Source organism: Balaenoptera ricei, chromosome 7, assembly GCF_028023285.1.
Source record: "Balaenoptera ricei isolate mBalRic1 chromosome 7, mBalRic1.hap2, whole genome shotgun sequence".
NCBI lineage: Eukaryota > Metazoa > Chordata > Mammalia > Artiodactyla > Balaenopteridae > Balaenoptera > Balaenoptera ricei.
In genome coordinates, this window is record NC_082645.1 from 1237719 (window position 1) to 1252259 (window position 14541).

The following is a 14541-nucleotide window of genomic DNA, read 5'->3' on the forward strand; positions in this document are numbered from 1 at the left end:
TTCTTCTAAGTAATTACATTTCAACATTAGAAATATTTCTATGTAATCATAAATTACCAATTACTGCTTTTATAAGACTGAAAATATCAATGCCAACTCACAATCTTTGATTTGAAGATATCCAGCAGACCTGATAAATGAGTGTACTGATTTGGCACTTTTCGAAGATGAACCATTTCAAAATCAGTTCGGACACCAGGACCCTGACATTCTCCCACATACATTCTTCGCCATTTGTGATGAATTTGCACGAAGAGTGGCACCTGGCTATAGGGCATAATTAAAAAGGAATAGACTGTAAGTTCACTAAATACTGAATAACTCCTAAATCTCAAGTTTTTCCACTATTACGTTATTTTAATCTCAACTATTTAAAAGCACTAAACAAGGAATACTCCCCAGACTCACATTTAAAACAAAGACACTCTTAGTTCCTTTTCTCCTTACACTAATAAACTGAAGAAATTATCATTTAGTGGCACTTTGTAGTCAGAAAACTATTTTAAAATGGCTGAAAGTCATAAAAAAGCAGAATAAAAATTTTCTTGAATAAAAGTGATCCTATCATATGAGGCTTTCCAAGGTCATAATAAAACTTGATTCACAGGCATTAAGCAATATAAATTAAACCCACACTAGTGGTGAATTATTTTTTACTTTATCATTTGAGGACATAGTTATCCTCCTTATTCAAAGATTGCCATAACCGCAAATTAGCCTACTCACTAAAATCTATTTGTAATCTCAAAATCAATACTCGTAGCACTTTCAAAGCATTTGAAGACGTGTGCAGAGAAACAAAAAATTTGAGTTACCTGAATGCATGTTCCTAGCTGAGGCTGAACAAGGGGATGCTCTGTCATCAAGTTTTAAAATTAGATTTTGCACCAAAATTTAAATAAATGAAACATTTGGAAGCAAAATACAAAAACAGTACAATTTATTCTCCATTTTAAATAGTCATGTAATATTTCAGTAAGTTTCCCTTTAGAAATGCTTTCCCTAAAGGTTTTGTTGAGTTTGTCCTTACATACCTTATTCCAATATAATAATGTACAAGTACTAATCTTAATCATACTCAAAAACCTAACAGTAATCATTTTCCCTCATAAATTATAATTTAGAATAGTTCTTAAACTCATGTCAAGGTTTTTCGAAATGTCCACCTACCAGCCAGTGTTTCCCAAAGCAACAGACACAGAACTCAGAAGAAGATTGCACTTAGATTCACTGAGAACAGCATCATTATTTGCAGCAGGGGCGATCACCACAAACTCTCGGAGTCCATACCTTAAAAAAAAAAAAGAATCACTGCCATTAAACAAGGGAAAATGTCAGAATACTAAAATTTATTATTTGAGAAACATGAAAAAATTTCCCTGAAGGAAACTTAGGCTTGAACTACAGGTCCTTCTTTCTTTCTCAAATGGCAATTGAATCTATAACAACCTGGATTTCCTTCATTTGGTGAAAAATTTCCATCATTCATCTACTGTTTTCTCTCTATTCTTTACAAATTAGGAGCAGTTTACTGAAATCACAAAGAAAAAACATTAAATAACAGGTTTGTCTTAAAAGTTAGCTTTCAAAAATAAAAGATGAAAGCCAGCACTGACATCTTGCGTTAATTAACTGATAACATTAAGTCCACTAATGTGGAAAGATAAAATTTTAATAGATTCCCTAAATGTCAGGAAAAGAATTATCAGCCATGATGTACTTGTGCTGAGAACATGGTTTACTCTAGTATCCTAATTAAGGAATTTTTATGTTCTTTTACTCAATAACATATTAGGAATCACAAAATTATCAGAAAATGGCTTACTCTTGCTATGGTATCCTACAGTAATGAAAACTTCTCATTTAGTTGACAAGTCCTTTAAAAACCACAAATTTGTAGCCAAAATTTACAAAAATGTTAAGGTCAAACTGGTGATCTTGCCTCCTGAAAATTCCTACCCTATTCACTCCCCAATGTATTTTTATTTAATAATATTTTTAAAATAAATTTATAAAAGGCATTACTCATTTGCCTAATTTATTTTAACTCTATGTAAACAGTTATGAATGCTTATTTTTACGAACATTCTCAAGAAAACCCCCAAAACAGCAATAAAAAAAAAGATTTAAAACATTTTAAAGTCCAACCCATAATCTGTTTACTGTTTAGATGACAAAAATTTATTTCATCTTCTCACCTCACCTCCACCCTCCTACCCCTGAAATCAAAATTAGTTATGTAGAAGCAGCATCAAATACTGGAAAGAACCCAGAGCTGTGACTTTTAAGCTCTAAAGGTCTTTAAATACAGTTTTCTTCTTTCTTTTCTTAATGTCCTTGGAAGAAAGGAAACAAAACAATATTTTGCCTTGGTATCCCCAGGCACTAGAGTGAAACCACTGCCAACAGTTTCTTGGTCATTCTTCCAGAACTATTCCATCCATCCATTTACTCATCCTATCCTCAAAAAAGATTACATTATATATACTTTTTGTACCTTCTTTTCAAAGGTTCATCTCCCCTACTGATCAGTACTTTGTTTCCATTACCTGGAATGTTTCCCCTACACTCAATTGCCATCACAGAATAGCAATGGATTCTTTTGAAGATTTATCTCAAATACCACCCCATTACCCCTGTTAAATATGCTCTCTTCTTTGATTTCGAATGTATTTTTTCTATTATCATTATCTTTAAGAGATCAATATATACAAGTGGTTGACAGGTACATGAAAAGATGCTCAACATCACTAATCATCAGGGAAATGTAAATCAAAACCACAATGACAAATCGCCTTACACCTTTTAGAGCGGCTATCATCAAAAAGAAAAGAAAAACGAGGGCTTCCCTGGTGGCGCAGTGGTTAAGAATCCACCTGCCAATGCAGAGGACATGGGTTCGAGCCCTGGTCCGGGAAGATCCCACATGCCGCGGAGCAACTAAGCCCGTGCGCCACAACTACTGAGCCTGCGCTCTAGGGCCCACGAGCCATGATTACTGAGCCCGCGTGCCACAACTATTGAAGCCCACACACCTAGAGCCCATGCTCTGCAACAAGAGAAACCACTGCAATGAGAAGCCTGCGCACCACAACGAAGAGTAGCCCTCACTCGCCGCAACTAGAGAAAGCCCGCAAGGAGCAACGAAGACCCAGTGCAGCCAAAAATAAATAAATAAAATTTAAAAAAAAGAAAAACAAGTACTGGCAAGCATATAGAAAAAAAGGAACCCTGGTGGGAATGTAAATTGGTGCAGCCAGCAGGAAAAACAGTATGGAGGTGCCTCCAAAAAATTTTTAAATAGAGCTACCATATGATCCAGCAATTCTATTTCTGGGTGTTTATCCAAAGAAAACAAAAACTAATTCAAAAAGATATATGCACCCCCATGTTCAATGCAGCATTATTTACAATAGCCAAGATATGGAAACAACTTAAGTATCCATTGATGGATGAATGGATAAAGAAAATGTGGTATACATATACAATGGAATATTATTCTGTCATAGAAAAGGATGAAATCTTACCATTTGCAACAACATGGATGGACTTGAGGACATTATACTAATTGAAACAAGTCAGACAGAGAAAGACAAAGTAACATATGATCTCACTTACATATGGAATCAAAAAAAAAAAAAACCAGAAAACAAACAAAAAAACCCAAAGAAACACCTAGGTCATAGATACAGACAACAGATTGGTGGCTACCAGAGGTGGCGTGTGGGAGGTGTTCGAAATGGATGAAAGGATCAAAAGGTACAAATTTCCAGTTATAAAGTAAGTCATGGTGATGTAATGTACAGCATGGTGACTATAGTTAATAATACTGTACTGCATATTTGCAAGTTGCTAAGAGAATAAATCTTAAAAGTTCTCATCACAAGAAAAAAAAATTTGTAACTGTGTATGCTAACAGGTAATAACAGGACTTACTATGGTGATCATTTCACAATATATACAAATATCAAATCATTATGTTGTACACCTGAAACTAATATAACATTATATATCAATTATACCTTACAAAAAAAAAAAGGTTGTTCTTATGCACACTGGCTTTGTCAAGAAACCTGATTACACTTGCTAATAAGCCTCCTAGTGGCAATAACGAGGAATTAATTTTTTTAAAAAGATCAATATAAATCATTGATTTACTTTCCCTACTAGAACTACTTGAGCCTGAGACCATACCTTCATCAAGTAAACAAACATTAGGTGGGAGCTTTAAAAAATGAGCAAAATCAACAACAACAAAACATTAAAAAATAGACAAAGGATTTCAATAGACATTATTCTGAAGAAGATATACAAACTGCAAATAAGCACATGAAAAGATGTAGCCAACATTACTAATTATTAGGGAAATGTAAATCAAAACCACAAGATACTACTTCACATCTATTAGAATGGTTAATATTAAAAAAGCAAAACAAAACAGAAAACAAGTATTGACACGGATATGGAAAAATCAGAATGCTTGAGCATGACTGGCGGAAACGCTAAATGGTACAGCTGCTATGGAAAAGAACACAGTGGTTCTTCAAAAATTTAAAACGCAGGATGACCAGCAATTCCACATCTGGGCCAATACCCAAAAGAATTAAAAGCATGGACTCAAAACAGATATTTGAACACCCATGTTCACAGCAGCATTATCCACAATAGTCAAAAGGTGGAAACAAACCAACTGTCAATTAACAGATGAATGGATAAACAAAATGTGGGACATACATACAATGAAATATTATTCAGCCTTAAAAAGGAAAGACATTCTACATACTACATACTACATCACAGATGAAATTTGAAGACATTATGTTAAGTGAAATAAGCCAGTCACAAAAGGATAAATATTTTATGATTCTACTTATATGAGGTACATAGAGTGGTCAAACTCATAGAGGCAGAAAGTAGAATGGTACTTAGCAGGGGCTAGGGTAGGAAGGAATGGGGATTTATTGTTTAATGAATACAGAGTTTCAATATGGGAAAATGAAAAAGTTCCGAAGATGGACAGTGGTGACGGCTGCATAAAAATTTGAAAGTACTTAATGCCACTGAACGGTACACTTAAAAATGGTTAAAGGGGCTTCCCTGGTGGCACAGTGGTTGAGAATCTGCCTGCCAATGCAGGGGACACGGGTTCAAGCCCTTGTCTGGGAAGATTCCACATGCCGCGGAGCAACTAGGCCCGTGAGCCACAACTACTGAGCCTGCACGTCTGGAGCCTGTGCCCCGCAATAAGAGAGGCCGCAACAGTGAAAGGCCCGTGCACCGCGATGAAAAGTGGCCCCCATTTACCACAACTAGAGAAAGCCCTCACATAGAAACGAAGACCCAACACAGCCAAAAAAAATAAAGTAAATAAATAAATAAATGTCAGGAGCTCTTTAAAAAATAAATAAAAATAAATAAATAAATATAACAACAACAACAAAAAGTAGGCTTTGAAAAAACAAATGGTTAAAATGGTAAATTTTGTTGTGTGTCACCACAATAAAAAATTAAGCATAATAAATAAGCGAAACTAATATATATTTCCAATAATAAGAAATATAAATGGCTAATAATTCTATTAAAAGATTTTCAACCTTAACAGTGACTAGGTAAATGAAACAAGATATCACAACCTATTAAATCTGCAAAAAATATAAAACACTGATAAGATCCAGTGTTGGCAAGAGTTTGGGATATGCCACAGGTGGTGGTATAAACTCTTAAAACATTTCCAGAGGGCAAAAAGGCAAAATATATCAATATTTAAAATTCACAAAATTTGAACTAATTATATCTCTCTATATCTATGCTACAAAAACATTCATACAAATGCACAAAGATATATGTACTATGAACTTCATTATAATAGTTTAATTGTGAAAAACTAGAAACAACTTTAAGCTCCTTCAACAGAGAAATGGGTAAATAATTACAGTACCTCCCTATACTAGGAAAAATTTAATAGTCATTAAAAAAAATAAGGTAAATCTGAACTTAATGATATAAAGGCTATATGAAATGCTGAGAAAAAAGAAATATATATCACAATAATACGTATAGTAAAATCCATATAAAAAAATCCCCCAATGCGCAAAAATACATATACATATAACTCACATATTCATAAAAAGTATATGATGGACATAACCCACATTTCCCATGGTTTTGTTCTTGGTTATCCAAAATTAAGAAAGCATGAGATGTTTTAGCCCACATTTTTGCATATGTGGAAAAGGGAAGGATGTGGAGGAGAGAGTGGGAAAAGTGAAAGGGGAATGTGATGTAAGATAATGAGTTTCATTAATAAATCTTTATATATCCTACAACTTCTAGTTTAGCAATTTAAATTTATTTGGAGCTCAAATGCATCAACATAAAAAATAAAAATCCCACTATGGCAATACTTAATCATAGAGTTGTTTTATCTAACAAATTACATATGTATACTAAATACTAAGTTTAAATATAAATGAGCCTTAGCATCACATCCTCCAATTGAGAAAGGTAGGACAATCTACCACTCACTTTTCTCTTTTGTTTTAAGATGCCTTTTTCTTTCTTGCTTGCTACAATTTTAAAATCCTTACATGTATTACTTTAGAAAGAAATATATTCAGAGCCTCTTCAAACAGTATAAAGAATATATGCATAAAATAATGGATCACCAAAAATGGTGGTGATAAACAATGAAAAAACCATTTCTTAGACTTATTTAAATCCCTAGCATCTACAAAAATAACTGAGAAAATGGAAGTGTTCAATAAACTGCTTTTTTTTCAATGTTTTCCCCCAATGATCCTTCGATATTGCATTCTGTATCTTTAATTTATAATCTACTATAACCAAGCAGGACCCTATGGGCCCTTCCTGGAACAGGACTCCCACCCATGTCCTCTGCCTACCTTCTGTCTGTAGAAAAACTTTAGTCAAAGAATAAATTTAATCAGAGAAGTGAGAAAATGAAGAAAGGAAAACAGTCAAGCAAGACAAAATAATAATAGTTTAGCCATCAACAAAGTCAAGGACCTTTAATTCCTCACGGGAGGAGGAATTAAATATTCTGAGCCATATTCTTTGAGCTGTTTTGCAGATACTGAAACACCCACCAGGTGGGAGAAGTTAACTGTCTGCTGCCCGCCCAGACCAGTTGGAAGCAGAAGGTTGATGATGCTGACTCCCAATTACCTCACCACCAACCAATCAGAAGAATGCCCACGAGCTGATCACATGCCCCACAAACCACCCCCTCCCTCACCCTGTCTTTCCTTGAAAGCCTTCGGGTCTTTTAAGCACTGGCTGCCCTGGACTCCTTGCTTGGCTCCCTGCAATAAATGCTGCACTTTCCTTCACCACAACCCAGTGCCAGTAGACTGGCTTGCCTGCACACAGGCAAACGGACCCAAGTCTGGTTCAGTAACACTGCTAGGTTAATTTTGGTAAAATCTAGCAATTTTATACAATATAGCTCCATTTCTTCCCCTCTTTCTTTGTGCAATATTGTCATATATATTATGGATACACGTTACAAACCCAACAATACAGTGCTATAATTATTGCTTAGGCAAACTTATGTTTTAAAAAAAGAAGAGAATATATCTTTTGTATTTATTAGGGAATTTCCAATGCTCTTCATTTCTTCCCGTGGATCTGAGTTACTGTTTTCTTTAATACTGCCAGTAAGGCGGGTCAGCCTACAATGAATTCTCTCAGGCTTTGTTTATATGACAATGTTGTTATTTCACCTTTATTTTTGAAAATAGTTTTGGTGGCTATAGAATTCCTGGTTGATAGTTTTCTTCTGTTTCAGCACTCTGAATATGTCACTGTACTGCCCTCTGACTCCCACTGCTTTTAATGAGAAGCCAGCGAGCAGTATTGTCCTCTTGTACATGATGAGTCATTTTTCCCTTGCTGTTCTAGATTCTCTTTGTCTTTGGGTTTCAGCAAGTTGACTAGAATGTATCTAGGTGTGGTTCTCTTCTGTGTTTATCCTACTTGGAGTTCATTGAGATTCCAGGGTCCCTAAGGAATTTTTTTTTTCTCCATCAAACCTGGGAAGTTTTCAGCCATTATTTCTGAAATAATATTTTCTGCCCTTATCTTTCTTTTCATCTGGGATTCCCATTACAGTATGCTTTGGAACAATGATACTGACCCACGCATCTCTAAAGTTCTGTTCATTTTTCTCTAATTTTTTCTTTTATTCTTTGGATTGGATAATTTCTATTAATCTTTCAAATCCACCAACTCTTTATTCTGCTATCTCAGATCTGCTTTTGAGCATATCTGGTCAAAGTTTACTTCAGCTATCCTTTTCAACTCTAGGAATTTCCATTTGGTTCTCTATTATAATTTCTATTTACTGAGGTTTCCTATTTGACTCATTGTTAGTCTATTTTTAATTCTTTCGATACAGTTCCTTTAATTCTTTGAACACACTTATAACTGCTTTGAAGTTATTGCTGAATCCAACCTCTGGACCCAATAAGAGTCCATTTCTACTGACTGTTTTTTTCTACTTACACATGTCACACTTCCCTGTGTGACCTTGCAAATCTATTAATTTGTGGTTGAAAATTACATTTAGGTAACATACTGTAGTAAAATCAGGTCCCTTTTAACTTTCTGCTGGTTGTTAGTTTCTTTTTTGTTTGTTTGTATTTAGTAAATTGCAGACTACAACTGTGCAATCTGTATTCCCCAAAGTGTTCTGTTACTTACGTCTCTATTCAGTAATTTTCTTCTTATTTTTTAGCCTGGCTCCCTAGGGGCTACTCCTTGTCTGTATAGCTTCGTGGTGAATCAGTAATTGGGGCACAGATTGTGCTCAAATGGCTGAATCCATAAGGCTTCCCTTCTGCTGACTGATCTGGGTGTCGGGGTTGGGGAATGCATACAAAGTTGCAACCAGTTCTCAAGTTAGGGCTCTCTTGGGTCTCCCATGCACTCATGTAGTTTCCCTATCATACAGGCATGTGTACAGAGTGTATCCAGCTCTACTATGGCTTTCATACAGGATCTCCCTGTTAAATTTCTGAATAATCCACCACTGGCTTTGGACTAGGTGTGGAACCTTGACCTAGCAAAGGTACAGGGTTTCCCCATCCATTCTCAATTGAGTCTGCTACTTTTAGTAGGCAAAGCCACCGGCTTTTGCCCTCCACCCAGAATCAAACCTGCGCATCTGGCAATAGAGCTGATGGTTTTCACTGCCAACCTAGACTGGAAAGCTACAGTTCTCATCAACACAGACTGGGGAGAAGAGGGGGAGGTGACAGAAACAGCAATGGGCAAAAGGACCAGAGGTTCCCTCTATTCTTACCTAAGCTCTAGCAGTTGTTCAAGAATAAATGCTCCTAAATTTATTTGCCTCTAGTGCCTGGAAATGGTTGTTTTGATTATTTTTTTTTCCAGTTTCATACTTTTTTTTTCACACTTTTTTTTCCAGAGAGGAATTGAAAATTCTTCATGTCACAGTTACCGGAAGTCCTCTAAACGTTTGCTTTTGAAAGAATAAGAACATTTTACAGGTCCTTAGGGCTAAATACCATTCTTTCAAAACTATCAGGTTCTTTTACACGTATCTCTTTCTAGGACTAGAAAAAAAATACATTAAAATCACAAATATGAATCTTTTTTAAAAAAGCTATCATAGGGGCTTCCCTGGTGGCACAGTGGTTGAGAATCTGCCTGCCAATGCAGGGGACACGGGTTCGAGCCCTGGTCTGGGAGGATCCCACATGCCGCGGAGCAACTAGGCCCGTGAGCCACAACTACTGAGCCTGCACGTCTGGAGCCTGTGCTCCACAATAGGAGAGGCCGCGATGGTGAGAGGCCCGCACACCACGATGAAGAGTGGCCCCCACTTGCCTCAACTGGAGAAAGCCCTCGCACAGAAACGAAGACCCAACACAGCCAAAATAAATAAATAAATAAATAAATTTTTAAAAAGTGAAATTCTTAAAAAAAAAAAAAAGGGAGAAATGTTTAAAAAAAAAAAAAAAAAAGCTATCGTAATTATTCAACTACACAGCTGCCAAGATTTCTTATGGACTGTTGCTTACGCTGTTGCTGTTTCTTTGTGGTGACCAATAAAGTGTGATTGAAGGTGAAAGCCCAAAGACCAGGCTAGACAAAGGCAAAATCAGAGACAAAATCTGTCCTCAGTTAAACCCAGCTGTACTTTCAGTGTATTTTTCTAATCTCAGTAAAGTCTCCCCAGGCATATAACATTTATGCTCTCACTTTTTGTATTATTTTCATATTGCTGCTGTAACAAATTACCACCAACTTGGCAGCTTAAAACAACACAAATTTATTATCTTTCAGTTCTATAAGTTAGAAGTCTGACGCAAGTCTCACCAGGCTAAATCAAGGTGTCAGCAAGGCTATGTTCCTTCTGGAGACTCTAAGGGAGAATCCATTCCTTGCCTTTCCCAGTTCCTAGGGGCTACCCTCATTCCTTGGCTCATGACCTTCTTCCATCTTCAAATCCAGGAACAGCAGGCCAAGTTATTCTCACATCACAACACTCTGACACTGACTATCTTCTGCCTCTTTTCTACTTTTAAGAACTCTTGTGATTATACTCGGCCCACCCAGATAACCCAGGAAAAATCTCCCTATCTTAAAGTCAGCTGATTAGCAACCCTAATTCCATCTGCTCTCTTGATTCCTTCTTGCCACATAACCTATACTCACATGTTCTAGGATGTGGACATCTTTAGGAGGTACAGAGGTTCATTATCCTGGCCACCACACCCTCTGCTCAAAAAATATCTCATAAATTTACCTTTGGACATAAATGTCTGCTAAGGCTAATGTCTGTGTCATTTCTAGGGCTAATTTTTTTTAATAAATAACAAATAATGAAGGGAATAAATCTCTAATGATGATTTCAGGATCAGCCATTAGAAGGTATTTAAAGGATAGGTATATAAGGAGGCAGAGAGAATCAGCCAACAGATCACATCATTAAGATCAGTTACCCTGCCTAGACTATAAAACTTAATCATGAAACTGTAAACAAGCCCCTGTGTCCCTGTTTTTTGAAGTAAGAGGCTTTTGCTTTAGTCTCCCAGACCTCCCCTGAATCTCAAAAGGCTGGCTCAAGAGTTAATTATTAGGAAATGTAAGCATGTAGAAACAAAGCAAAGATGCTGGGCCAGAAAACTGGTAACAATTTAGACTATAAATCAGCCACATAGCAGAGTCACTGAACTCCCAGTTCCCTGAAAGATATAAAGGTCTGACACACATTCCTAAGTTGTTTTTACAGAAACCAGACCCCCACCAGATGAAAACTGCCAACCCCAAGCACAAAGACCCCTAACTGGTTGGAGCCAGAAGAATGATGATGTGCGAAACTTCACCTTGATGCCAACCAGTCCAAGAACTGAGCACAAGCTGATCATGGACCATGCAGTGCCTTTGAAAACCCTTCCCTGAAAGCCATCGTGGAGTTGGGTCTTTTGAGCATGAGCTGCCCATTCTCCTTGCTTGGTACATTGCAATAAACGCTGCACTTTACTTCACCACAATACGGTTTTAGTAGATTGGCTGTGCTGTGCAGACCCAAGAACAGGTTCAGTAGCAATCATGTCCACATATCTTTTTGAGACCAGTTTTATAAAATACCCTTTAAAAAGTTAAACAGGCTTAAAGCTAATCTGGCAGGTGCTTGATATAAAAACCGAAACTAGGAGATATCAAAATAGGTGTAGATTGATAAACTTAAACCATCAAAATTCGGCATTTGACATAAATGTTCTATTTTCTAAAGATTAATAGAATCTTTAATAGATTAATCGAATTTTGATTAAGCATATGTTAAGTTTTTCTCATTCTGACAGGGTCAATCTTTACTAACTGTATTATGTATGGTATAAATATTTTGCATAATACCTCAAATTTTCAGTGTCTGCTTTATTAACTTTAGTTCAATTTAAAAAATGAAATATCTATAGGTGAAAACTTCTGTGTATCTTATTCTTCAGTTGCTAAGAACCATGGTGATTAATTTGTATCCTTGAAAATTTTAAGAATTTTTATTTTTAACAATTACAATTTTAAAATTCTATAAAAAAAACATAAGTATGAGAACATTATGAAATCTTCTTAAGATGCCCAGTTCGCATTAGGGTCCAAATACACAGACACCATCTCATATTTTGCCATTCTCCACACTCAGCTGCCATGCTCCAGGCTTACCAAACTACTGGCAGTTTTCAAGTTCATTTAGGTATCATCACGTCTACTGATGCTCTTCTTCTGCCTTGAATATCTTTTCATCTAACTTCACCTGGCTTATTCTCACTTGGCTTGCAGGACTCAGGTGAAGCATCACCTCTTCTGGAAACATTTTCCTGACTTGATCTGTCTAGAAAGGCAGTATCTCCTATGAGTTTGCATCAAGCCCTGAGGGCACTTATCAACAGTGTTGCCGTTTGTTCCCTTGTCTCTAACCCTCTTCTAATCCCAAAGCTCACTGAGGCAGGGACCACATTTTATCTTTGATATCCCAGTACCTGGCTCATAGTAAATGTTTAAAAAGAATGTTTGCTGAATAAAAGAAAACACACATACTTTTAACATGTCGAATTTTCAAATAGTTCTCAAAAGTTTGGTTGTTGGCCTTCTAACCTTTAAGAAAAATCAAATTAAAAAAATGGAAGTGATACAGCAGATTGACATGACACAGGTCCCCCTTCCCCCCAAACACACCAAAATACCTAATAAGACATGATAATGTTTTTGAAATACACAGCTGAACTTGAAAGAATAGAAAGGAGATTCCTGAGTCACAGAAACAAAGAGGGAACTGAATGGCAGAAGTAAGCATGCAAGGTGACTCTGAAGAAAAACAGGGGATTATCAACTCTGGATATAGGCCCTCACAGCTAGGGACTAGGGATCGGGATTTTACAGGATAAGCCTTTCAGATGCTAAAAGCCTATCAGCATGACTCACAAAGCTGTCTGCAAAACTGAAGGTGCTTTGATAGACTAGACAGACTGAAAGTGATGGAAGAAAAGGCTGTTTATGTCTGAGAATACAACATATTTAGCTTAGCACAGATAATGTGAATTATATCACTGAGACTGATAAGGTATAACCAGCCCAGGGGAAGTGGTCTTTGGCATGTATCCAGGCTAGGTTATGTCCAAAATGCCCGAGCCTCATAATAAATATAAATAAGGCTAGGTCTGGAAACTATGCTTCCAAAAGTATTATATGACTCAGATATTAGCACCCCTTGCTTATGAGGGACTGAGAGTAAGAAGCTGCATATTTTTCTGATGATGTTACCAATCTCCCTACAAGGTACCCTAAACACATCAGTTCCTTCTGTATCCTTTATACTTAATCAAGCATTGTCTGTGCATGGACTTTCCATCAATCCAAATCAGTACACAGGTTGTAACGTTTTGAATGGCCCCTCAGGGATATGGGTGTACATGAGGCAAGGAACTGGAACTACGACTTCTGCTTAAAGCCTGGATCTTAGAAGAGACTGCCACTTCAATAAAACAACTCCAGGCCCAGATGGTTTCAATGGCAAATTCTACCAAATATTAAAGAAGATAACATCAATTTTACACAGTCTCTTCCAGAAAACAGATGTGAACAAAATACTTCCCAATTTATGAGGCCAGCATTTCTCTGACATCAAAACCAAAATATAGGAAAACTACAGACCAATATTTCTCATTAACACAGACACTAAAGTCCTCAACAAAATATCAGCATATCAAATTCAGCAATACATATAAGCACAAATACAAATTACACCACGAAGTAGAAGTAGAGTTCATCTTGCGGATGCAAAGGTAATTAGCTATCTACCAAAATCATCCAATGTAATCACCATATTAAAAATCTAAAGAAGAAACAAATGGGGACTTCCCTGGTGGCACAGTGGTTAAGAATCTGCCTGCCAATGCAGCAGACACGGGTTCGAGCCCTGGTCTGGGAAGATCCCACATGCCGCAGAGCAACTAAGCCCGTGCACCACAACTACTGAGCCTGCGCTCTAGAGCCCACTAGCCACAACTACTGAAGCCTGTGGGCCTAGAGCCCATGCTCTGCAACAAGAGAAGCCACCACAATGAGAAGCCCATGCACTGCAATGAAGAGTAGCCCCCGCTCACCACAGCTAGAGAAAGCCCATGCGCAGCAACAAAGACCCAACACAGCCCAAAAATAATAAAAAAATAAAGAAAGAAGAAACAAATGATCATATCAATTCAAGCAGAAAATGCATTTGACAAAATTCAACATCCATTCATATAAAACCTCTCAGCAAACTAGGAATAGAACATTCTCAACCTAATAAAGAGCATCTATGAAAAAGCTACACCTAACATCATATTTACTAGTAAAAGACTAAATGCTTTCCCTCTGAGATTAGGAGCAAGACAAAGATGTCCACTCTCATCATTCCTATTCAGTATTTTACTGGAGCCTTAGCCAGTTTAAAAAGGCAAGGAATAAAACAGACCCAGAGATTGGAAAGGAAGAAATAAAACTACCCCTATTCAC

The 14541-nt window shown here is 36.8% G+C and overlaps 1 protein-coding gene across 4 annotated transcripts in view; it reads right to left on the bottom strand.

Moving 5' to 3' along the window:
• RAB3GAP1 (RAB3 GTPase activating protein catalytic subunit 1) overlaps nt 1–14541 on the bottom strand; it is a 157960-nt gene that overhangs the window by 100051 nt on the left and 43368 nt on the right. For all 4 annotated transcript variants that reach the window (XR_009504167.1, XM_059927599.1, XM_059927600.1 and 1 more), the window contains exons 6-7: nt 1171–1290; nt 102–267 (exon numbers count right to left, since the gene is read on the bottom strand). Coding sequence is in view for 3 of the 4 variants with exons in the window: in XM_059927599.1 (XP_059783582.1) it covers nt 102–267; nt 1171–1290 (286 nt within the window). In the remaining variant the exon portion in view is untranslated. The remainder of the gene's footprint in view (nt 1–101; nt 268–1170; nt 1291–14541) is intronic.